Source organism: Berghia stephanieae, chromosome 5 (genome assembly GCF_034508935.2).
Source record: "Berghia stephanieae isolate SIO BIC M18660-M18661 chromosome 5, UCSD_Bste_1.3, whole genome shotgun sequence".
Lineage (NCBI taxonomy): Eukaryota > Metazoa > Mollusca > Gastropoda > Nudibranchia > Aeolidiidae > Berghia > Berghia stephanieae.
Window position 1 is genome coordinate 42,501,201 of NC_088364.1, and position 26,256 is coordinate 42,527,456.

Below are 26,256 nucleotides of genomic sequence, written 5' to 3' on the forward strand. Positions count from 1 at the left end.
CAATCTATCAATGAGTCCGTTATGAAATCCTTAAAATCACCCCCCCCTCCCCAGACACAAGCACAGTACCAACTAAGAAGAATACAATTGAAAGCTGACACATATAACATCATTAAAAACTAACAGCTCTTAGTCTTATAACAGAGAGATGATTTACAGAGGAAAAATATCATTCCCCCTCCCCTCCACCAAAAAATGGAACTATACCTTTTGTTTGGGTGCAAGTAGGTAAGGATAAAAAAGCCTGAAATCCATTTCCAACAAATTCAAAAAGCCTGAAACTTATTTTGAAATGTGACCTATTGCCTCAAAATGGTATTATTTTGTGGTGATCTAAATGCCGGAAATAAATTAAAATACATTTTAAAAAACCAGGAATTCGGGTTAAGTCGAAAACCTTACACCTGTGCCTTTTGTTTCCCCTCTTTGCTAAGGTTGTGAGACAAAGCTACGCTAAGACCCCAAGTGATCTTATACCATGATAGGGAAAGAAAGAAACAGATAAAAAAGTCACCTCTCTGGTCCACCAGACTTAAAACCCACATATAATCTTTGTTCATCGTTTACCTTTGAATAGTCTGATATGGAAATCGTAGACCATGCCAGCAAATGGAGAAGTAAACAAACCACACATTAGCGTGTACATCATCACATTGGTGTAGTGACTCACTGGAAAGGAAGGAAAATGGAATTGACATTAATTAACACACATTAACGTTTTCAATATTCAATTAATGAAATATGTGACCCAGAAAGCTCAACTTTCTTCTATTCATCTTGAATATTGTTGATTTAGTACTAATATAAAATACTCAATTTCATATTTTATCTATTAAAGATATAACTATTTTTTTTTTTTAATGGAAAAAAAAGAACACCCTTCCAAAGTGAGCATATTGGGGGTTAACAATCTTGCCCTAGGAAAAAAAAAAAAGGCCATGTCTGAAGTTGGGATAAAACCCAGGTACTTGTGGGTCACAGTGCAATGCCTGAACCACTCGGACACCAACCCCCCCCCCCCCCCATTTCATTTAATAGCTTCATGAAAAATCATAATTCTTTTGTTTGTTTGTTTTCAAGGGTTTTACGGCACTTGCAACACATTAAGGTCATATCAGCACCAGTAAAAAGGAAGAAAATGCGAAAGTAAAAAGTTCTAGAATTACAATTAAAGCACCAAGAAAAGGGGAGACAAAAGGGGAATTGGTTCAAATATGAAACAGATGTAGATTTCATGAGAACACCATCAAAGTACCTAGTTTGAAATAACCAAAAAGTCTCACCCAGACACCAGCACAAGATCCCACTAAGAGGAATACACTCAAATGTTTACAAATCATGTTAAAAATTAAAAAAAATAACAATATATTACTAAGAGATGATTTACAAGGAAAAAAATATCATCTCCCAAAACTATAATTATACATCGGACTGTTTCCCTCCCAGCCAAGGACTCCGGCCAGGGTCAGGACAAAACTGAGTAATCTCATTCCAAGACAAAGACAGAAAGCAATTGGAAAACAGATACAGTGGGATAGAAGACACTATGGGAGGTCAGGATCCCCACCCAGATTCTTTGACTTTACAACAATAGAATCCGAGCAGAAGAACGGACAACACATGTGTTTTTGAATTGAAAATTTTGGTGTGAAAGCTGATGTTTCCAGTTCCATTATCTTTTTAAGATCACAAATTGCTTACCTTCATTGTGATCAAGTCTCATTTCCATTAACCGGTTGAGAGAGGCAATCAGGTAGTAAAACCGTAACTGAAGAATGGCGAGCCAAGCAACATGAAGCATATAGGACGGGGACAGTAAACAGCTTCTCAATGAGGGAATGGGACCATCACTGGAGTCCTCTTTGTCTTCTACCTTTTGGCTGGCTGTGGGGTAAGATTAGAATCACATCACGTTAATTCACTAATAGAGGTTTTGTAATGAGCCCTTTACAATGAAATTTTAAAAAATTGAGATTTATATATCCATAGTATACAAATCGCAATCCCATTATATATTTGCTTTGTTGTTGGTTAAGAGGACTTTGAGCCCAAAATGTTCCTCATTGCAAATATTGTTATTTTTTAAAGGTGTCAGATATTCATTTTTGTTCAAATTTAAATTTACTGGGCTGAAATTATGGGAAATCATTTTTTTAAAAAATTTTTTAGACAAGAACATGCTTTACAAAGTAGTCGACTTTTCTGAAAGCAGAAATAGAACAACAAAGCATGCGCAACCACCTTAGCCAAAAAGGCAACATATCAATTATCATTCTCAAGTTTATTCTATGACGGTTTGTCGAGAGTTACTACTCCTATACATTAGTTACAACCCCTGTAATTTTGTAAGCTTCATTATGAATTTCTGATTGGCAGCAAAATTAATTCATATATCTATTTATTGAACACACCCTTTATAATGCAAAACAAAAGGCAAAGGTCATTTAAACCCAATCAAACTATAAGTCATGCTGAATTCACGTTGTATGCAAACAACTAAAATATTAAAACTAATATTGGTTAAGTACAGTACAAAGATTAAGAAGCTCTCATGAAAGTAAGTGTATGGCACAATAATGGAGAAAAGATCTATCTATAAATACAGATAGTGTAACAATTATGTAGTGGCGGAGGCCTTACATTTTGTTTTTGATGCTTTTATGTTTTCCTCCTCATGCAATTTTACTCGTCTCCTGGAAGAACAAATTGTAACATTTACAATTTTACCGTGACTATTGGCCACTACTTACGGTCAATCAACTCTACTCCCGTGTCCTCTTTGTCGGCAACTTGCTTGGAATTTTTGTTGACCTCTGTAGGTTTCTTGATGAAGTCTTTGGGCATGAAGAAGAATGTGCTCACTAATGTCAAAAGATGAGCACAACTCAAAATAATGTAGGAAGTGAATCTAGTGACGCCATTCTCATAGCCAAGCTGTTTATGATAAAAAATTGTTTATGTTTTAGAACTTTAACGATCCTTTCCAACACTTTTAGGTAATTTCATGTAAGTGGTTGAAAAAGGTATATTTAGAGCAACAACATTCTAAAGTACAGTCGACTCCGCTTAATCGCACAAACTCGGGAGTTCAGGTTAGTGTGTCGACTAAGCGGAGTGTGCGATTAAGCAGAGAAGCCAAAAAAAAAAAAAAAAAATCTAAGCACCAGACTGTAGTAACTTAAGTAGGACCTTCCTCTTTGAGTTTTCTACCGGCTATGGTCTTATTAGACGTTTTTTTGTTTGTTTTTTGTTTTATTTTGGTTGTTTTTTATTTTTTATTTTCTTCGGGTTTTTTTCTTTTTCCTTTTCTTTTTCAAGTTTTATCGACAACAAAATGTGACATTATTGTTTGTAAGAATAGTTATCGTGAAGCGTTGATTGCTTTCTATTTTGTGAAACCTGTTTATAAACCTTTGTCTACAATCTCGCTAATGTTGGTGGATCATCTGTTAAGCATTCTTTATTCTTTAAAACTATTAAAAAAGAATGAAATCTATCCAAATTTGAATGAAAATCTCACCTTCACCATCAGCTGTATCCCAGAGGATGCGTCAAACCCACCACAGAAGAGGCCCACCACTGCCGATCCACCAGCAGGAAAGAGCAGTGATATCTGTGCATTTGTCATCAGGTAGGTGATCCCCCCACCGCCCAGTAGGGAGAGACCAGGAAATATCAACCAGGGAACATCTGATGGGATAGACAATTGGAAATTAAAAATTCATACATTGGAAGTCTACACATGACAGACAAATTGGGTTTCTTTTCAAAGCAAAAATGAAAAAAAAAACAACAAAAAAACTCCCCAAAAAACTTCAACTTTTATATAGCGTGCGTGCTCAAAGCGCTTTACAAGGGGTCCTGACCAGCAGCAACACATAATGTGGAGAACAAAACATGATGCTGTTAGGTGACATTACAATTTTTTTTCTGACCGAGGCAACTCTATTATTGACCAGGTAATCATTTTACACCTGAGTGTGGTGAGAGCATGTGAGTAAAGAGCTTTTTCCAAGGACTCAACTATGCGCCAAGTGAGGCTCGAACCAAGGACCTTCTGATCCAAAAAGAGTGTCATACCACTAGACCACATAGCGCACAACAACATTTTTAAAAAACCAACAAAACAAAATCCTCCGTGTGAATAAGTAATTAGCTGAAGAAAAGGATTATCTTGTACTTGTACAGAGTGCAAATGCGAAAAAACCCAAACCTCCCTCCAAGAAAAACAACAACAAAAAACCTACCAAAATGATGGATGGTTTCCTGTATAGAATGAAAATTTGGTTCCATATCGCTCACTGGGGGGAAATATAATGATTCATGGCCAAACCACAGAAATGCTCTATACAAATGTAAATATTATTTCTATTTAATACTTGTACAACTGTAAATTATACTCACCATTTGATGTAAATGCTACCATCAAAGTGCCTGATATAAATGCAGCGCTGAAAAACAACCAACAAAAACAAAATAATTTTAGCTTTGCCGAAAAAAAAAAAAATAAAAAAAAAAAAAGAGGAAAAAAGAAAAAGAAGGTACAAACAAGGAAAGACAAGAAGTTTGTTTTGATCTATATGGAATTCTTTGTTTGATTTTACAGGTTCTCGCACAATTAGGTCATTTCAACACCAGTAAAAAGGAACATATTTGTTTGTTTTTGAGGGTTTTACAGCGCTTGCGACACATTTAGGTCATTTCAGTGCCAGTAAAGAGGAAGAAAATGTAAGACAAAGGGGAAGGTTCAAATCGGGAACCGATGTAGATTCCAACAGCACACTTTCAATGTACTTAGTTTGAGACCACCTAAAAGTCTCATTCAGACACAAACACAGGTCCCCACTAAAATGTTTACAAACCAATATTTATCCATACTATAACAAAAAAAAAAAAAAAAAAAAAAAAAGTAACAGTAAAGAATAGAGAGATGATTCATAAGGAAAAAAATATCATCTCCCAAACTATAACTATGCATTTGACTGCTTCACTCCTGGTCAAGGACTCCGACCAGGGCTAGGACAAAACTAAGGGATCCCATTCCAAGACAAAGACAGAAAGCAACTCGGAAAACAGATATAAAGGGATAGAAGACACAGCGTGACGTCCTGCCCACCATAGAAGGCCACAAGACCTGACCCAGAAAAGGAACATGATATAGAGAACACGTTGTAGGTCTGAAATTAAAAGTATAAATGAAAAGGAAGACAAAGGGTACTAGAACAGAAGAAATCCACCAATGTGCCTATTTGACTCTACCAAAAGTCCTATCCAGGCACAAACAAAGAATTCCGCTGTGATACACTCAAATGTTTACAAAGTACAATACATTCAAAACTAATCATTATAATAGTGTGTAACTGTAACAGAGAGCTGATTTACAAGATATAAAAATATCATCCTTCAAAAAAAATATATACTACAGTGATGATAATGGCAATTTGTCAAAAAGGAGGAAAGTGTATCAGTCCGTCGCACTAAAACCAAATCGAAAATAAAATAAAATAACATGGTTACTTAATATTAGACCCCGTGTGGTGTCCGGGGTCCCTCAACTGAGAGGGTCAAGAATAGCCCAACGCCAAGCCAGCGTGTCGTAAAAGGCGACTAATGGTGTGTGATTCCTCCATCTTTGAGTCACCTGGTCCTCCAGGTTGGGGTTGGCAAAGGGTTAACACCCCTTTCCGTTAAACTCTAACCGTTACAGAAACACAGACAGACAAACCAAATCCTTTTTTTAGCTTGGGCGACCGAAGAGTTTCTGGAATATCAGAATTTATGAAGGACAACAGACAAAGCCGAAAGGACTCTGCTGACCCGATGACGTCTTCGCCAAACAAGCAGCTTCGAATTGCGTCGTGGAACGTTCGCACCATGTATGAAGCAGGAAAAAGCTCTCAAGTTGTGACTGAGATGAGAAGATACAGGCTGCATATACTTGGAGTAAGCGAAACCCACTGGATACAATCCGGACAGAAACACCTCAAGTCTGGGGAGAAGATTTTATATTCAGGGAGAGGGGACGGGATTCATACACAGGGAGTAGGAATAATTCTAAGCAAGTTTGCCCAGAAGTCACTGAGAGGATGGGAACAATGCGAAGAAAGGATCATCATGGCGTCCTTTACAACACGGAGTAAGAAGATCAGCATGAACATTGTACAGATCTATGCCCCAACAAATGATGCAACAGATGAGGACAAAGATACATTTTATGGTCTGCTACAACAAGTCATTGACAAGTTGCCAAGGAAAGACATCAACATATTGATGGGAGATGCTAATGCAAAAGTGGGACAGGATAACGTAGGCTATGAAGGTATCATGGGACGTCATGGCATGGGAGAATGAATGATAATGGTGAGAGATTTGCAAATTTCTGTGCATTCAACAGTTTGGTGATTGGAGGATCAGTGTTCCCCCATAAGAGGATCCACAAAGCAACTTGGGTCTCACCAGATGGTATGACAGAGAATCAGATTGATCATTTTTGTATCTCTCGTAGATTCAGACGTTCATTGGAAGATGTGACAGTACGGAGAGGGGCAGATGTTGGATCAGACCACCACCTGCTATTGGCAAAGCTTAAGCTCCGACTCAGAAAACACGGGGCCAGATCACATACAAGAAGAAAATTCGAGGTGAATGCACTTGATGGGGAAAAAAATGAGGAATTCAAACTACAATTGAGTAATAGATTCCAACCTCTTACTGAGCTCGAGGAGGACATAGATGTAGAGTCACATTGGGCAAAGATCAAGGAAGTCTACATAACAACTTGCCACGAGGTATTGGGGGTAAAGAAATCGGAACATAAAGAATGGATAAGTCCAACCACCTTGGACCTTATTGAAAAGAGGAGAACAAGGAAGGAACAAGTGAATGCAAGCCGAACAAGGGCTTCAAGACTGGATGCACAAGAGCAGTATCGAGCCATAGCTAAGGAAGTCAAAAGATCTGTGAAGAAAGACAAGGAAGCATTCATGAACAGACTTGCAGAGAAAGCAGAAGCAGCAGCGACTGGAGGACACATGAGGATCCTTTATCAAACTACCAAGACACTTGCTGGAAAATATGGGAAACCAGAGGTACCAGTCAAAGACAAAGATGGGAAAACTATTTTTGGAAAAGAGGCTCAATCTGAACGATGGAGGGAACATTTCAACTGCCTTCTGAACAGACCACCACCAGACAACCAGCCAGAAATTTTGCCTGCAAGGAATGAGCTACCAATTAGCTGTGATCCACCATCGATAGCAGAGATTGTGGGTGCCATTAACAAGATGAAAAGGGGGAAAGCTGCTGGACCAGACCAGATTCCACCGGAGGCTCTAAAAGTTGATGCGGAAAGAAATGCTGAGGCCCTGCACCCACTATTTGAGAGAATCTGGAATGACGGGATATTCCCAAAGGATTGGAAGGAAGGACATCTTATCAAGCTTCCAAAGAAAGGGGACCTCAGTAATTGTAATAATTATCGAGGCATCACTCTTCTTTCTATCCCAGGAAAGGTTTTCAACCGTATTATTTTAGAGAGAATTAAGAATGCAACAGATGCTAAACTGCGGGACGAACAGGCAGGTTTTCGAAAAAACCGTTCAACCACCGACCAGATTGCCTCTCTGCGAGTCATAGTGGAACAGTCTATAGAATGGAACTCTCCTCTTATTGTCAACTTTCTGGATTACGAGAAGGCTTTCGACAGTATTGACAGAGCAACATTGTGGAAAATTCTGGCACATTATGGACTCCCTGAAAAGATAGTAAACCTCATTAAGGAGATGTATGAAGGATCAAGTTGCAGGGTTGTACATGAAGATCAGCTTACTGACAGCTTTGAAATTAAGACTGGTGTCAAGCAGGGATGCTTGCTCTCTCCATTCCTGTTCATCCTTGCCATTGATTGGCTAATGAAGGAAACCTCCAAAGGGAGAAGAAATGGGATACAGTGGACCCCCTGGACACAGTTGGATGATCTGGATTTTGCAGATGATCTGGCTCTTTTGTCCCACACCCAGGACCAGATGCAAGCAAAAACCACAATTATAAACAGCCTGTCGGAATCAATTGGTCTAAGAATTCACCCTGCAAAGTCAAAGGTCTTGAGGATAGGTACGCGTCAAAGGGAGCAGATCAAAGTTAAAGATCAGGAACTCGAAGATATAGACACTTTCTGCTATCTCGGAAGTATAATTGACAAGGATGGAGGCACGGAAGCAGAGGTGAAAGCACGAATAGGAAAGGCACAGGCTGCATTCACATCTTTGAACAGAGTTTGGAGAACTAAAGATATCTCCCTTCAACTAAAGCTAAGACTTTTCAACTCAAACGTGAAGTCTGTCCTACTGTATGGATGTGAAACTTGGAACGCATCACAGGCATGTATAAGGAGGGTACAGATTTTCGTAAACAGGTGCATGCGTAAGCTACTCAGAATAAAATGGATGGATAGAATAAAAAATGAAGAAGTATGGAAAAGAACACAACAGAAACCAGTGGGAGAGGATATAGGAAGAAGACGATGGAGATGGATTGGACACACGCTTAGAAAGAATGACTCAACTATAACAAAGAAAGTATTGGACTGGAACCCTCAGGGCAGAAGATCAAGGGGAAGGCCACGAGGAACATGGAGAAGAATTAAAGAAGCTGATATACAGAGAAGTGGTAAGACCTGGAATGAGATAAAAAAGTTGGCTCAGGATAGAGAAGGATGGAAACTGTTTGTCTGTGGCCTATACCCTGACCCAGGGTGAAAAAGGCAATGATGATGATGACTTAATATTAGAGAGAAAAATGGATAAGGCAAAAAGAAAAAGAGACACAGATAGAGACAGAGAGAGATAGATAGAGAGAGAGAGAGAGAGAGAGAGAGAGAGAGAGAGAGAGAGAGAGAGAGAGAGAGAGAGAGAGAGAGAGAGAGAGAGAGATTTTGTTTGTTTGTTTGTTGCTTTAGGTCTCTTCCAACACAATTGAGGTTATATGAGAGACCGCTGAAACAAAAAAACAAGCAATCTAACAAAAATAGTACAAATGTAAATCAAAATCATAACCTAAAGATATCATAAGCTAAATTATAAATAACCAAGAACAAACAGGCAGAAGATTTACAGAAAAAAAAAATCCCCTGTCAAAAATACAATCACAAACCAAAGAAGCAGGATAGGATAGTAAAGAGAAGAAGAAACGACATCACTATCGGATCGTACACCCATGCGAACATCATAGGTATATGATTCAAGGGTGATGCTCCCATCCAACCACCCGCAGAGAGAGAGAGAGAGAGAGAGAGAGAGAGAGAGAGAGAGAGAGAGAGAGAGAGAGAGAGAGAGAGAGAGAGAGAGAGAGAGAGAGAGAGAGAGAGAGACAGATATACAGAAAAAAAGAGAGACTACTCTGCTAGAATAGTACATGAAATGATTTTTTTTTTTCAATAGAAGGAAGCTGTAATGAGTTTTTTCCTTTTTTTAAAAGCAGCTATAACTTACATATAAAGTCACCAACTGTAGAATCATGCTACATCAACTTAGAAAAAAATAATATTCAATTGCCCCCACTGGTCCCTTCACTTTCGACCATAAACTCATTGAGGACCATGACTGGTCTTGTGCCACTTTAAAATTTGGCACCAGTCTGTTAAGGCTGATGTCATAAAAATGGAAGTGTCACCAAAATTCATGCAATAGAGCACAGGTGTCAAAATATGACACAAGACATGATGGTGATTATTTTTCTGCTGATCCACCTTTTAGCGACCTGAGCTTTTATCTGAGGAAAATGTTTGGCACAGCAAAAACAGCAGAAATTATATGAGAAAATCCTAAAATCCCTGAATCTTGGTACCTTCACTGATACAATACACTTGATTTTCTCCATCCCAGCAAAGGATTCCAGCCAGGACCAGGAAAAGAAACAAGAGCAATCTCAATCCAGAACAAAGACAGAGAGCAACATGGAAAGGGAAAACAGATATGGGGGATAGAAGACAAAACAAGTGACCTTTTTGTCCACTGTTTGGCTTTTTAAAGGTTTGTGACGCTTGCAACGCATCTAGGTTATCCCAGCACCAGTAAAAAGGAAGAAAATGGGATAGTCAAAAAAGTTTTACAATTGAAAGCACACATGAAAAAGACAGACAAAGGGGAAGGGTTCAAATAGAAACATGTGTAGATTCCAAGAACACACTATCAGAGCACTCTTACCAGTCAGAAATTCGAAATATAGTAAATTCTAACCAAAATAAATACTGACTTACGCAGCACAAAGCCTGGTGACTCTGGTACCAAATTTAAAATTGATTTGGCCCATGACAAAACAGGCAACACAGAACATGGCACTAGCCACAGTAAACACCAATGCCAGTCTTGCATCTCTCGCATCACATTTTTTGTCGTCATCTGACAAGGAATATCTGATTTAGTTTTTTTTTTTTTTGGTTTAAAGAAAAGAAAATCAATATAATCATAAGAGAAGTATTCAGCAAACTGTAAAATCAAAATTAAAAACAAGCAAAACAACAACAAACATATACCTAATACAAAAGAAAAAAAATGCCTAAAAGTGATAATCCAGGAACATTTATTATTATTCTCCTAATAGTTTACATAAAAATACCTTTCAGGCACATTGTGAAATTTACCATAGCCACTAAATAGTAGGATATTCCCCATCATATAAATATGGGATGCTTGTCATATGACAATTCCGGGGATGTTTATTGCCAAGTAATAACATGCTGACTCAAGCCATGGAGAGTGGGGTCAATTGAATGAGGATGAGTAACAATTAAGAAACATGTGACCTCGACTTGTGTCCTATGCCCTACTCCAAACAGTGTAATTCACTAACCAACTCTGTGTGGCTATTTGGTCTAGTGGTATGACTGACACTCGCTTTTGGATCGGAAGGTCCTGGGTTCGAGCCTCACTTGATGCACAGTTGAGTCCTTGGAGAAGGCTCTTCACTCACATTCTCTCATCATACTCATAAGTAAAATGAGTACCTGGCCATTAACAGCGTTGTCTCTGTCCGAAAAAATTGTAATATCGCCTAACAGGCGTCATGTCCCGTCCTACATGTTAAATGTTGCTGTTGGCCAGGGACCCCTTGTAAAGCGCTTCCAGCATGTTTAGTGGATTTTGCCCTATATAAAAGCTCCATTTTTTCAACAACAAAAAAAGAAGCTCAACTCTATTTGTGATATCATGATTAAAAGAACAAAACATAATGTGCAGTCGATAGGTCACAACAAGTTTAACAGTCGATGCTTGCAAACCAGAATTTTTACCCAATTTTTCATCGCCTCCCCCCCCCCCCCCCCCCCCCCCCCTCCCGAAAAAAAATAATTTATTCATTTAAAGGTGCATGATGTAAAAGCTAGTTTATCAATAAACATCATAACACAGAGGTTAGACCTTGGTTTTAGTCAAGCTGTGTCCAGTGGCTACTCAAATTGCATCAATGTCGTTCCTCATCCCTAAAATGTGTCAAAACACAAGAGAGAAAAAATAAAAATCCCAACATGAAATCTAATCTAACTTTTTTCTTAATACAGTATAGGGACCCACTCGTCAATCCAATCCAGTATTATGTCAGAAAATTGAGCTTAAAATCAAAATAACCTTTATTAGGAAATATTAGTGTTTTAAATGTTAACTCTCTCGAGTTCATATGAAAGAGAAATTGAAAAAATTTGTTCGACTTTTAATCAGTGAGAGTTAAGGAACAAAACTCACCCTCTACAATGAAGGCACATATTCTAGCTCAAAATTTAAGAGCAAGCTTCCAGTTCAATTACAGGCAAAAGATTCGCTCTGACAGGATACTACTTTGTAACGATTGATCTCAAATTGAAAAATAAATCAAAGATTTGCTTACTTTGTGAAAATGACCTGTCAACATAATTTCAAATCAGTTTGCAAGCCTGCACTCACCCAGACGTCACACTAGGCGTTGGATTGGAGCTATTGTAAGAGTTGGTGGAATTCCCGTCAATGCTGACAATAGTCACAGCTGTTACTTGGGCTTTATCTTCATCATCGCCACAGAGGTCCAGGTAGAGACCCTCATCCTTCAGAACATACACCAAGGAATTCCAGCCATATATGAGTCCACCAAAACCAAGGCACTCTAAGAAGGCCCAGGCTGCGTAAATATAGCGATACTTGGGGTTTCCCGGTGTTATTCCCATTTCCCACCTACAGATATATCAAATGTGAAAGGCCAATATCTGGTTAAGGAAATTTAAAAAAAAAAAAAAAAAATGATTAAAAAATAGACAGAAATCTTGTGAAAGATATTAAAACACAAGACTTTTTAGAATGTGATGCGACTGTGATAAAAAAAAAAAAGATTACTGAGCCGACACCAGACACACCAGAAATAGGTAATTTGCAATTCAGTAAATTGATGGTGTTGGAAAAGGCCATTTCTCTACCAGCTAAATTAAGATGTAACTAACCTGCGGCCAATAATAAGGTTACCAGTTGCCTAATTTGACCAAAAATGTTTTTCAAATGAAACCTTTCACATCAAATATTAATCACAATGTGGATGACCCCAACTGTCCAAAAGACTGAAATGTTCGGATTTAGTTGGATTTTTAAAAAAACAGAAAGATTATTTCCCATCATTTCAGCACCCGTAAAATGAAGACGGGATAGTCAAAAAATTATAGATATACAATCTCCTAGGGAACTGGATCAAATAGTGAAGAGAACAAAGAAAAATCTATCACTGTGCTTAGTAAAGTTTAAAAGCACCAACGTCCTATCCAGTCACAAGTAATGGAACATCAAATGCTTAAAAAATGTTTATATAATCAAAACAATATACCGTCCCTACATGAGAAGAGAGAGAGAGAGAGAGAGAGAGAGAGAGAGAGAGAGAGAGAGAGAGGGAGAGAGAGGAGAGAGAGAGGGGAGAGAGAGAGAGAGAGAGAGAGGGAGAGAGAGAGAGAGAGAGAGAGAGAGAGAGAGAGAGAGAGAGACGATTGAAATTGGAAAAAAAAATATCATCTCCAAAATACCAATACAGATTGACCGTTTCCCTCTCAGTCAAGGACTCCAAATAATAATAATAATAATAATAATAATAATAATAATAATAATAATAATAATAATAATAATAATAATAATAATAATAATAATAATAATAATAATATAATAATAAAAAGATTCCGCTGGGGTCAGGATGACACCAAGCAATCTCATTCAAATATAAGGACAGAAAGCAAACTGGAAAAGGAAAACAGATTACATAGGGGGAATAAGAGAAGACTGCAAGGGTGCTATCTTCGCACACAATGGGAGGTCAAAAGACCCCACCCAAAATGTATCCTTGTGTCTAGTTAAAACAAACAAAAAAAAAAAAACAAAAAAAAAATTTAGAAAGTCACAAACCCTTTGCCAAAGGGCATTCATTCAAAAATTTACATAAATTATATCAAAACAGAAAAACGTAATATAAAATGGAGAAATGCTTGACAGTACTAAAGAAAACAACAACAAACATTCCAATGAAAGTATTCCGCCTTAGCACAAAATCGCTGATAAGGTAAAACATAAAGGTCCCATTCAAGTGAAGGAACAATTTATATTATATAAGGGGGGAGGGGAGAGAGAGAGAGAGAGAGAGAGAGAGAGAGAGAGAGAGAGAGAGAGAGAGAGAGAGAGAGAGAGAGAGAGAGAGAGAGAGAGAGAGAGAGAGAGAGAGAGAGCAAGATACACCCTTACCTGATAATAGAAGTCAAAGGAATTCCTGCCACATAAGATTAAATAAATATTACTCATTTACTTAGGAACCTTTAGTCACATATATTTACAACATGAAATGTTATAATATGGACTTGGAAACGAAAGCACGGGTACCCCTATCAAAAACATACGTTATGTAACATAGAGAAACACCCCCCCCCAACTCTCTCTCTTCTTCTCTTAATAAAAAGAGAATGTGCGTACGCGCACATACATTCCCACACACACACACACACACACACACGGTGGAATGTAACAACGTGTTATTACAGGACACAGAAAGCCTTGGTAATTGCTAATACTACAGGGCCTTGACCCCGCCCATTCTCGTAATAGTCAACATTAGGAATCTATCATAAGACCCCGTACCTGTGTGGAGATAAGGTCATAAGCAAGACTTGATGAATTCCAATGGCAATAATAATAATAATAATAATAATAATAATAATAATAATAATAATAATAATAATAATAATAATAATAATAAATAATCAAATAAAAATAATAATAATATCATCAACATATCATCATGATCATTATCATCTCCACCACCACCACCATCATCATCATTCGTGGGGAGACGGGGGTTATTTTTTTTATATTTTCTCATAATAATTAACAAATCACATGTCCAAGAATAACACTAAAAGGTAGGAGTAACGTTTGGTTAAAGCAAATATTTAAAAACTTCTTACTTGTGGCTAATATTCTTTTTTCTTTGTTACGCGTAAATTGGAAGTCACAAATACCTACCATAATTTAAATAAAGCAAGTAATCACCAAATTTGACCCAATTAAGCACTAATCAGCAGTACTCTGAAAAAATACAACACATTTTTTTTTAATCGGCCAGAAAACTAGTCTTATCTTGACAAAAACTCTCAAACCTGGGAGTTCCTTGAAATCAAGTTTAAACGTCTTTTGACAATATGAGGGGCATTTTAATGATCGATATTTGAAAGACCAGTTTGTTAAGTAGTAGTAGTAGTAGTAGTAGTAGTAGTAGTAGTAGTAGTAGTAGTAGTAGTAGTAGTAGTAGTAGTAGTAGTAGTAGTAGTAGTAGTAGTAGTAGTAGTAGTAGTAGTAGTAGTAGTAGTAGCAGTAGCAGTAGTAGTAGTAGTAGCAGTAGCAGCAGCAGCAGTAGTAGTAGTAGTAGTAGTAGTAGTAGTAGTAGTAGTAGTAGTAGTAGTAGTAGTAGTAGCAGTAGCAGTAGTAGTAGTAGCAGTAGCAGCAGCAGTAGTAGTAGTAGTAGTAGTAGTAGTAGTAGTAGTAGTAGTAGTAGTAGTAGTAGTAGTAGTAGTAGTAGTAGTAGTAGTAGTAGTAATATAGATCATCCCCATTCAGGATTTAAAAATTTACTGAACTTTTACACAAACACATTGACCAAACCCTATTTGAACCCTGAACTCGGGTAAAAATACTTTTTGAACCTTTTTTTTTTCGTTTAGCAGGTGATTGGAAAATATACTTCGGATTTACAACATACTGAAATCCGTAAATATACGGAAAATTGGCAACCATGTCAAGAATGCTGTTCTTTCAAAAACAATGATTCACTCATAGTGCACAAAAATCGTGGGCAAGACTGAGCGGGCTAACCACACATTTTAAGTTTTATTCCTTTCTCTAACACTATATACTTCACATACCAACTCCGCAAATTAAAAGTTTGTTTTAAAAAAGGCAAAACAACAAAATAAAGCGAAACAGCATGCAAGGAAATATTATTGTACACATGTCACATGTAACATGTATGCCGTCCCCTCCTGTTTTTTTACATAATATGGCAACCATGTATAAAATGTACAACGGTTGACCTTGAACATAGCCTTGACAATACGTACAATAGATGTCAAAACTGTTTCCCTCTTTCTTTACCTGCAGTAATGCCATTCGTGCGACACAGCAAAGTTGGAACTGTACCGATTTAATTATTTGGGCACAAGCAGTCGAGTTATAAAAAGGGGTCAAAAGATAATATAATATTACAAATCTGAGGCTGAGCTAACAGGTCATTTTCGCAACTTTTCTCAAACAAACAAACAAAAACAAACAAAACAAAACAAAACATCTTAAGAAACACAGAAATTTGATACTTTTATCAATTTCGTTGGTTCACACCACTGCCATCTTAATACAAGTACGTGCCGGTAACTGTCATCTGAGGCAATTAGCCCCACAGAACCTGAGCATCACTCACGGTGTTAATGTCGGCTGTTGAAGAAAATGCATGGTGCTATCGGGTATCGAGATGCGACCCCCTCATGAGTGAGTTACACATAGTTTTGCGTGTTGGTCCGTTATATTTCCGGATGGCAATGCTTTTAGGTTCTTAATCAAGCGCACAGTATCTATACAGTATGCACAACACAATATTACATCTGATAAAAAGCCTTCTCGTCTCCATCAGGTCAATGGACCTCGTGCGTGAGTTCAATACACCTTGGCTACCACTACCTGATGAAAATAAATCATCTTTTTTCTTCTGCGTCAAAAAACGACTAACACATTTTTATCATTTGACAATGAACATACTTGCCACAAGCAACATATTATTCTAGAAATCTATATACATCAAGAAAAAACAAACAAACATTTGTATCAACACAAAATGCAAGATTATCACCTTGAGTTTCTATATATGGACTTGCGAAGTCCCAAGTTTGAGTTTTTGCCAAGTTAGGATCATTATTAATATTATATCCACATATTATGTGCTTATGTGGCAAAACCTGTCGGATGTCGCACAAGCTAGTTTTGAGATTCGAGCGAATAATGGAGAAAAATCGTTATCCGCATGATTTTTTTTTAATCACTTCATCGTTATTATTATCCATTCAACTACATTATCAGAAAAGGATTTTATAATTTGAAGACTATAAATAATTTAATCTAATTTTTCTTGGAGCTCCACCGAAGTCTAATAAATATATGTATCCCTTGTCTTTAAAAGCGATTTTCTCCGTAAAAATTTTTTTGACTCCCTCCTTCAAATGTGAATTTCGGGCCTAATTGAGATAATACAAAATTCAAACTGCATTTTGTCCAGAAACAGCGCCTCTCTTAAAATATGAATAATATGTAATTCGAATTTTTCCGGTATCCGACGGGTTTTGCCCGATCGCCACACATATTTGAAGACTGTGTTCTCGGGCCAAAATTTTTAAAGCCTTTTTATCTATTTTTATTTTTTCAGAATACGACATAGCAGCTGGATCACATAAACTAGATTCCACCTTTCTTCTTTTAAACGGTAAGATATTATCATGATGTTGGATAGGGCCGTAAAAGATTTTGATTAATATAAAGTGCTCTTAAAAAAAGAAAATCGACACAGATAACAGATATCGGTTAAGATAAAGAGATAAATGCACGGGAAACTATGATACATTTCAATCCTGTAAATAGACCAAAATGTGCTTAAATATGGCAAGAGAGCCTTTCATCATTTACCGTGACGAGTTAATGATAGGCCTAGTTAAGTGTTAACATTTTTAGGGCGCTTGCAAATCAACATCGTCAACATATTATATTACCCTTTCTCGTCCTGGATCAAGACACACACACCACTGACAGATACCCTTCATTTTCCCAATACCATGAGTCCAGTCTTTTGATGCTGGTCCATGACTTACTTCGTCCGCTAACCTCTTGATGGTTCAAACTACAGACGAATTCTAGTGTCATCATATCATCGACCAAGTAAAGGAAAGAGACACAATGAGATAAGATTTTAGAGAACGATATGATTTTAGAGAACAATGACGGTAGCATTCTTCACAGATGGCAACGAAAGACGAATCGTTTCAGGGGAATAAAATTAATGATAAATTATAATTTTTTTTTAAATTAAAAAAACAAAACCCAACACTCTCGGATAGTGAAAACACTGCAATAATAACAAAAATATGCCAGTATCATCAAAGAAATGAATGCATTATAGATAAACCATATAATATGTCGAGCCGACAAAACCCGCGCTGCCAATTTTCAGCTTCAGAGTAAGATATAGTTAGGTATTTTTTCTTCTCTGTGTCATATAGACATCTACCCTTATTTCTGAAGGCGTGCAATTAAGCAGAGTGAACTGCAGCAAGCCTGTCACAGAACACATACACACACACGAAGACAACAAACAAAAAATAAAACACCAAAACTGTAAATCAGAACAAAAAATACATATTATGTAATGACCCAACATACAAAGTTCCCAACCTTAATTAAAAAGAATTATGACTTTAAAATACTTTAGAATAGTATATTTAAATCACCTTTCCTCTAAACAGTTTTAAAAGATACGAATCTGAAGGCAAAAATGCGAATTTTGGCCACATTATCTCCCCCCCCCCCCCCCCACACACACATCTGTAGAAATGACAGGTTTGCTGTTGTATATGAAACACCCCCTGCAACACAATAATTAGAATGCTGATTGATTAAGCTTCTGAACGTGAATACAATAAAACCCAGCAAATACCCATCTAATATTAATATTATCGGGTTATTGATAAGGACATTCAATCTTATACACAGTTGCAAGTTTGATCCTTGAACTCTAACTGTGACCCAACTCGTCATAACAGTAATATGTCCGAGTGAACAAGACAGGATAAAAAGAAGGCAAAAGAAAGTCTAAACTGTGAACTTTGAGTGTGATTTACATGCATATGATTTATTAAAAAGAATGAACGCCATTTAATGAATTTGTAAAGAGCAAACATTTTGTAATTCTAGTAATGTTATTTAACTTTAAATTTAATTAGTAAGCCTCGCAATCTGAAAGACGCTTGTTGAGAATTGTGTGATTTAGTCACATATTTTATAAAACCTCGATAAGTACAGCTGCTCTCTCCATCCATGTTGTTAATTGTTTCCATTGGTCATGGTCCTGGGCCAGAGTTTTGAGGCTGTCAAGATCTTGTTGTGACTTTAGTACGAAGGGCACTGCGGTTTTTCTTAGCTCTTCAGGGCCTCATCTGAATCTAGTAATTGAAATTTATGATATGGCGAGAGATCCTGGATCAGGGTAGTTACTATTGATGTTTGTGGTCTCCCTACATATTTGTTGCCATGAAGGAAATATTTTGTCATTGCAGTTTGGGCTGGGGTGTTATCTTCTCGACGTAAGATGTGACCAAATATGTTCAATCGCTGTTCCTTTATTATTGTACTCAGGCATTGGACTCTGGTTCTTCCATAGAGATCATCAGTATTCTTAATTGTCTCTGGCCAATAGATTCCGATTACGCGATGCAATTATATGTCAATATTGGAATAATCAGTGCCTCGTGAATCTGTATTCGCTTATTCTCACTGATTATGTTATTTCTATTCCATAGATTTTGGAGTTGGTTGAATCCATTGGTGGCCAGCTTTCGTTTTCTGATATCTACATTTTCGTTGATCAAATTGCCTAGTTTACGAACACTTTTCCATTAATTTAAATTTCTGCTGATTTTTGTATATTCTGTTTTAGATTGATTCACTTTTAGATTCCACGCTTCTAGAGTAGTTGATATTATTGGCGTGTATATTTTCACTTGATACCCTGATTCAAAGATTAGGTCTGCATTATCAGCGTATATCAATTCACATGTGATCTTCTTTGGTAATTTTGGTCTTAGTTCTTTCATCGCAGATTCGAGGTATATTGTGGGTAGAATTGGACTCAAGCTGTCTCCTCGAGGGGATTGAGGTGGACATTATTAATTCTCTGCCGAATTCAAATTGTAACGTAGTATTTGATAATAGGTATCTTATGAGCTTCACCTGATCTTTGTCCATGAATGAGTCAAGGATTAATAACAACTTGGTTCTTAAGTGTCGAAAGCTGAACTCATATCTATTCCAAGTACGGTAAATTCTTCCTTATATTTTTCCGTTCTGGCTTTAAGCCATCGATGGGCCCATACTGTGTCCGCAGTGCTTCTACTCTTCTAAACCCGTTTTGTGATGGTGAAAGATATTCCTCTATCTTTTCTCTAATTCTGTTGAGAGTGATTGTGTTTAAAAATTTTTTTCAGCGGGGATAATATAAAGATTGGTCATATATTTTCTAAAAGGCCTCTCCTTTTATCTGGTTTGTTTAGCAAAATGAGTTTTCCATTTCTAAGATTGAGAACTTGATTTGTCTGAGATATCTTATTTTACATATTAGCCAGTATTTGCATGCCTTCGTCATCATTTTAGCATTTCTGCTCTAAACTAACACCATCTAGACCTGGCGAGCTATTGTTATTGAGCTTTTGAATGGCTTCACTTATTTCTTGAGGCATTATAGGCATTTCAAGCTCTGGATTGGTAGACTCGAATGGTTCCACTTCTTGAATAACCTTGTATTTCTCAGTGTATCATACATTTATTGTGCTTAAATTTTTAAAAATCATTACATGTCTTACTACATTAATCTTTGCTTATAAGTCTATTATGAGTTTTCTGCCGTTTGATTGTATTCACCGCTTTGAACATTTCAATTCTGTCACTCGTACTATTTATTTCTGTCATAATCGCATTTTGTGATTATCTATTGATTGAGAAAATAAATTTAACAATCAACATAAATACCTCCCTCCCTCTCCCCGTAACATCATATTGATATGGTTTGGTTATAAATGTGAGGGGGGGGGGGGGGGGCGGGAGGCGGCGTCATTTCTGAGGTCCTTTTTAAACCCTTGTTCAATTCATAAGCATTCTTATAATTCTTTTAACTAATTTGTCTAAATAAGCATATGTTGCAACAATATTTGACGAGTGGACAACTATTAATTATCTTCAGCTACATCTCACAAATGGGTTTTATTCATTAATCAACAATAATAAAACAAAACAACTCCCCCCCCCCCCCCCCCCCCCCCCACAAAAAACCCCATTTTTTAGACCTAGATAAAGGCAAGGGAGTAACATTACCTTATGATGAGGTGTCAGTGAATAATATGATTGATCGACAGCTGCTGACAGCTAACATTTCTCATGTCGTTATATTAACAATGAGATCCACGTGATCAAGAAAAGGAAATGCCAATTCTCCTTTTAGTTGAGGAGCACACTTCTCTTTTGCTCAAGATTCATAAATAAATCTTGCCAACTAACACTGTTAAATAAAATTTTCAATAAGTCTTGAATTTAAAGGGAATCATTCATCCAACAAGTAAACAGTGGAGAAAAAAACAACAACAGATACACACACACACACACACTGAAAGAGAGAAGAAGATAAGATCCCAATAAATAACACAGCAGTAGACTTGCTTCACTAGTAAAAGTTCGAGCATTGTGTCCAGGATGCAGTCTCCTGTTTCTGATCTCTTCCCCTCCCCTATCCACCCAGCAGTGATCGACTTATTGAGTCTGTTAGATTTGTTAGAGGTCTGACCCTCGAGATGGCCACAAGAATAGCTGCTGACAGGACCATGTGGAGTTCCCTTGTATCGCCTCAAATGCCAGCAGACCCAGAGAGGATTGAGTGAGTGATCTGTTTGACTAGCGTAGCAAGCAAATGCAACAAAAACCTAGTTAAAACTCCGGCTTCATGGGACTTCCAGTGTAAAAAAAAAAAGAAGAAAAAAATGTGAACAAAAAAAACTATAAACAAAACAAACAGAAAAACACACACAAAAAACAAACCATCAAACAAACAAAAACAAAAAAAATTACGATAAGAGTTATCAAAATGACTTCCAATGATAACAAGATGATGTCTTGAAGAGCTCTTAAGTTGTTTTGAAATTATTGGGTAATCTGATTGTACGAGGGCTCTTTCATAATTAACAGAAAAATGCCTGTAAAATCCGCGTTTTTTATGCTATCAACAAAATTCTTGCACGTGTTCATACCTTGACTCGTCCTTCATTTCTCTACGTAACAGCCAAGTCTGTCGACACACTTCTGCCAACGCCGCACCATGTAATAGATACCCTCTCGGAAGAAATTTCCGTCATGGTTTTGTAGCCATTTCCGCACATGGTCAACAAGCTCTTCATCGACATCAAAGCGCTTTCCTGCCAGCTCACGTTTCAGTGGCCCAAAGAGGTGATAATCAGATGGTGCGAGGTCTGGACTGTGTGGTGGGTGTGGCAAAATCTCCCATCCATATTTCTCTAGCCAACCTTGCGTCACTCGTGCTGTGTGGGGTGTAGCGTTGTCGTGTTGCAAAATGACCCCGTTGGTCAACTGCCCTGGGCGCTTTCTGCGAACGGCCTCCCTAAGCTTGTCAAGAGTTTGGCAGTACCTTGCAGCATTGATTGTTTCTCCAGGTTGTAAGGTTTCAAATAGAATAACACCACGACTGTCCCAGAAAACAGTTCCCATTATTTTCTTTGCTGACCGCATGACTTTGAATTTCTTCGCGACAGATGAGGATGGATGTTTCCATGTCATCGAATCTTGATTTGTTTCTGGGGTGCAATGGTGCAACCAAGTCTCATCACAGGTGACTATGCTGTCAAGAAAAGTCACATCGTACCCTAGAAAGTCTCCGCCGGCGTTGGCAGTATGCCCGTGAACCCTGCGTGAGCTCTTGCTTCTTCTCAAAAGTTCCCTGCAGATGTCCAATCTTTGTTCTTTATGATTGTCTGTCAATTGCTTAGGAACCCATCTTGCGCTGACTTTTCTGTAGCCAAGTTCATCAAATACAATTCTATGGGCAGAAGTTTCCGAAATTTCAAGACTGCTTGCGATTTCATGAAGTTTCAACCTCCTGTCTTGACGAATAAGCTCATCAACTCGCTTCACATTGTCTTCTGACGTTGCAGTTATCGAAGGCCCTCTCCCTTCCCTGTCTGTCAAGTCGGAATGGCCGGCTTCAAACAAATTACACCAGTGATAGACTTGTGTACGGCTTATAACATGCTCACCATATACACTCTGAAGTTCTTTATGAATTTCGGTAGGATTCAGACTTTTGGCGTTCAAAAAACGTATGAGAGCTCTGATTTCCTCCTTTGACCAAGTTTCAAGGTGGGCCGCCATCTTTAAAATCGTCTAGAAATTCATTGTGCAAAATGATGCACTTCATAACTTCTGGGAATATCCGTAAGGAAATAAGGAATATAATGTCGTTTACAGAATTAAAAAATCTCCACTGGTTGCTGAGCAATGGGCATTTTTCGGTTATTTCTGAAAGAGCCCTCGTAATTGTAATGCTTGTTGCTCAGTCAGTACAGATATACACAAATAAATTCTAGTCCCACCAAAAAAAAAAAAAAAAAATTAAAAAAATGAGAACTCTAATGACTAATGGTGAGAGGAAGATAGGTTCTGAAATTTTATATATATAAAAAATTTAAGGATCAAATATATATCCAAAAAAATAAATAAAAGGAATTAGGGTTCTTTCATCAGTGCCCCTGTTGTTATAATGGTCTTAGTGTTGTTGTGGTCCTTATCTTTGCCCTAGTTGAATAGAGGTATGCATTCCTCCCTTATTCCCAGATTAGCAACCAACTAATGCCCACCAGCCATTGGTCCAGGTTGACCAGAGACTATGACAGAACTATTCTCATTAAAGTAATCTAACAGGTAACATAGCGACAACTTTTCAAGGAACAAAAACAGAACATCCAAACGTGACCCATCGCTTCGACTCAACACAGCATCATAAAAGTAATTAATTCATCTTTTAGGCACCTATGTAATAATTACATACACTGCAGATTACCATTCAACTGTACATCACAGCTCAATGCCTGCCAATAAATATAGTCCAAGAGTTTGCTGGGGTTTAACTGCTACTTTAGTAGTAGCTTTTCTTCCCTTCAGAAAATCTGATGTACATTCAGGTTTATAGCAAGGGGTGGAGTCTGATTTTATGATAAGAAGGCTTACCAACATATCTATACTGAGGGATCCTCTGAAATTGGTTTTGTTCTTCATCACTTGACTAAACACGTGTTCACATTTACAAGTTGAGTAAGGGATGGTCAGTAGTCCTAACATGAAGTGAGCAAGCCTTTGAAACTTCAACACCCCAAGAGAATCAACAAATTTGCTTAATGCTGAATTGAGGAAAGCTGAGGGGTTTTCTGATCAAAGTTTTCAGTGCTATCTATTATTTTGAATTCATACTCCAGTTTGTCCAGAATTTTCACCATCCTTAACAAGGACCAAAACACTAAACTTTCTGGTAAATTAAATCCTCATTGAGCTGAATGACACACAACTGTTCTTACATACACCCCCACCTCAGCATGTTTCAAGATCTCATTTTCTAGAGGGAAGTTGGCAATTATATAGTCATATGCCTTCACATATTAGTCCCAGGACCTATAAGCCATTTCCATCAATTTAAAAAATTCAATTAGCAGTGCAAATTGTAACAGTTACGATTGTATCGTGACAGTTGGCCACTATGAGATAAGATCTGATAAGATTTCAAGACATGAACAAATGATCAAGTCAGAGAGGTGAGGAAATTGTCATGGATTGGACTGGGGTAACAAAAACAAAACAAAACACGAGCTAGTCAAGTTTCAGACTTGAAGGAAAAATTGAAACGTTCAAAATCTCAATTCATAGTGACACAAAATGTTCCAATCGTCTCAACACTCTCATTCAACTTCCAGTCATTCGACAACACCGCCATTTTGATCAGAAAATACATTGTTGTGTTCAGTGAGGGAACAAAAACTAATTTTCAGGTCAGGAGAGCGCTTTTACTACTGCACATAGTCATTTTGCCATGAAAATCACTATTGGAGTACTACTGCAAATAAGCATCCGATATAGTAAAGGTCCAAAACCAATTTCATAGTGAGAAATAAAATGCAAAATTAATTGTGGCATTGGTGGCAATAATGATAATACAGTAGTGGCTAGTTTAGTGGTGTAGTGATGATAATGATGATTATGTATGTGGTGGTGTTGGTGGTAGAAGTGGTGTATTGTTGACGATATAGAGGTGATGGATGCAGTAATGGTTGTAGTGATAATGATGATATGGTGGTGGTAGTCGTAGCGGTGGTGTAGGGATATTGATGTGTTGGAGGAAGTTGTAGAAGTGATGGTAGTAGCGGTTTTTTAAAAGAACACAAACACACAAGACAGCAAGGTCCATCCATTGCCTGTATTGTAATGGCAAACCAGTTACTATGTACGTAGATCCTGAGGCTAGGTGCCCGGATACCATGTACGCAGACACTCCCAGAAAAAAAAAAAAACTTGAGCTTTTATATAGTGCAATATCCACTAAACATGCTCAAAGCGCTTTAGAAGGGGTCCTTGACCAACTGCCAACAGCAACAAATAACACGAAGAACGAGACATGACGTCTGTCGCAATATTACAATTTTTTTTCCGACAAAGCTGTTATCAGCCTGAGTACGGTGAGAGAATGTGAGTAAAGAGCTTTTTCCAAGGACTCAACTACGCGCAGAGCGATGGTCAAACCCAGGACCTTCCAAGTGACATACCACAAGGCCACCATAATGCTGTGATTATTGGCAGACACCTATCTGGCAATAATGATGGACGATTATATACTTTTTTTAACCTCCGCTCTTTTAAACATTATCCACATTCCAGAATATGAAAAAGTTCCGTAATGCAAATAGAAATAAGTAAAGTTAATAAATTATCAATAAAAGCATAAAATTAACTAACAATAAATCAGTCCATGGATATATATACACAATGTGCGTCGACATTCATGTGGGTGTCATGGCCGAATGGGCAAGTCGTCTGCCTTAGAAGGCTTGTCGGAATTGACGCTGTGTGTTCGAATCCTGGTTCCGCCACTTTTTTTTCTTCTTTCTACAGAGCGTTGCAAATGATAAATGTCCGATCCACCCCTAACCCTCTTTTTTTTTCTTTTATATCCTTTTCTCTCTTTCTTGGTTCCTTTCTATAGAACAAAACGTATATATACTAAAAGAATAAAAATATCTAAAGAGTAAACAAACAAAAAAAGGTCAGAGGGCGGTCAACTGGTCAGATAGAAACCAAAAAAGATTTTATAAAAATAAAAACAATTGCTCAGAAATGGAACAACAAGGCCAAACAAAAAAGGAGAAAAGAACAGACTCACTCAAAAACAAAACAAACTAACAACAAAAAACCCCCCAAAAAATCCAAACAGAAGGAAACAAAAAAAAGGAAGCGAGCGGATTCGAACCAATGGAGCAAAAAAAAAAGAAAAAAAAAAGCTCTTTTTCTATTTCTTTATCCCTTCCACCCTCTGCCTACTGCCCACATTGTGCTGTCCTCCCCTCTGTATGAGTATGAGCACGCTCATTGGAGTTTTGAGTCTGAATAGCCACGGGAGACTAAGACTCGATTTCGAATTGCCACTTAATTTTGTTTTGTGAAGTATTGAAAGCAGCAGCAGCCCAAGGTCTTTTTTTTTCTATTACTATTGGGGTTGTCATAAGTCTTAGTAAATGTGCTGGGTCTAGGGTGTTTGTTTTTCCCAAACTATCTATTACTATTAGGGCTATAGTGAAAGGTTAGCGTATTATTTTGTCTTAGGGTTGAGGGAATATATGAGAACCCACATTTGCCGCACTAGATG

At 37.5% G+C, this 26,256-nt stretch overlaps 1 protein-coding gene across 3 annotated transcripts in view; it reads right to left on the reverse strand.

The window, feature by feature from the left end:
• LOC144972959 (equilibrative nucleobase transporter 1-like) overlaps nt 1-26,256 on the reverse strand; it is a 41,425-nt gene that overhangs the window by 12,900 nt on the left and 2,269 nt on the right. For 2 of the 3 annotated variants that reach the window (XM_078914813.1, XM_078914811.1), the window contains exons 2-8: nt 11,934-12,229; nt 10,256-10,411; nt 4,405-4,451; nt 3,521-3,690; nt 2,751-2,934; nt 1,702-1,884; nt 568-669 (exon numbers count right to left, since the gene is read on the reverse strand). In XM_078914813.1, the coding sequence (XP_078770939.1) occupies nt 568-669; nt 1,702-1,884; nt 2,751-2,934; nt 3,521-3,690; nt 4,405-4,451; nt 10,256-10,411; nt 11,934-12,190 (1,099 nt within the window). In that variant the 5' untranslated portion in view covers nt 12,191-12,229. The remainder of the gene's footprint in view (nt 1-567; nt 670-1,701; nt 1,885-2,750; nt 2,935-3,520; nt 3,691-4,404; nt 4,452-10,255; nt 10,412-11,933; nt 12,230-26,256) is intronic. The other variant, XM_078914812.1, reaches the window with a different exon arrangement.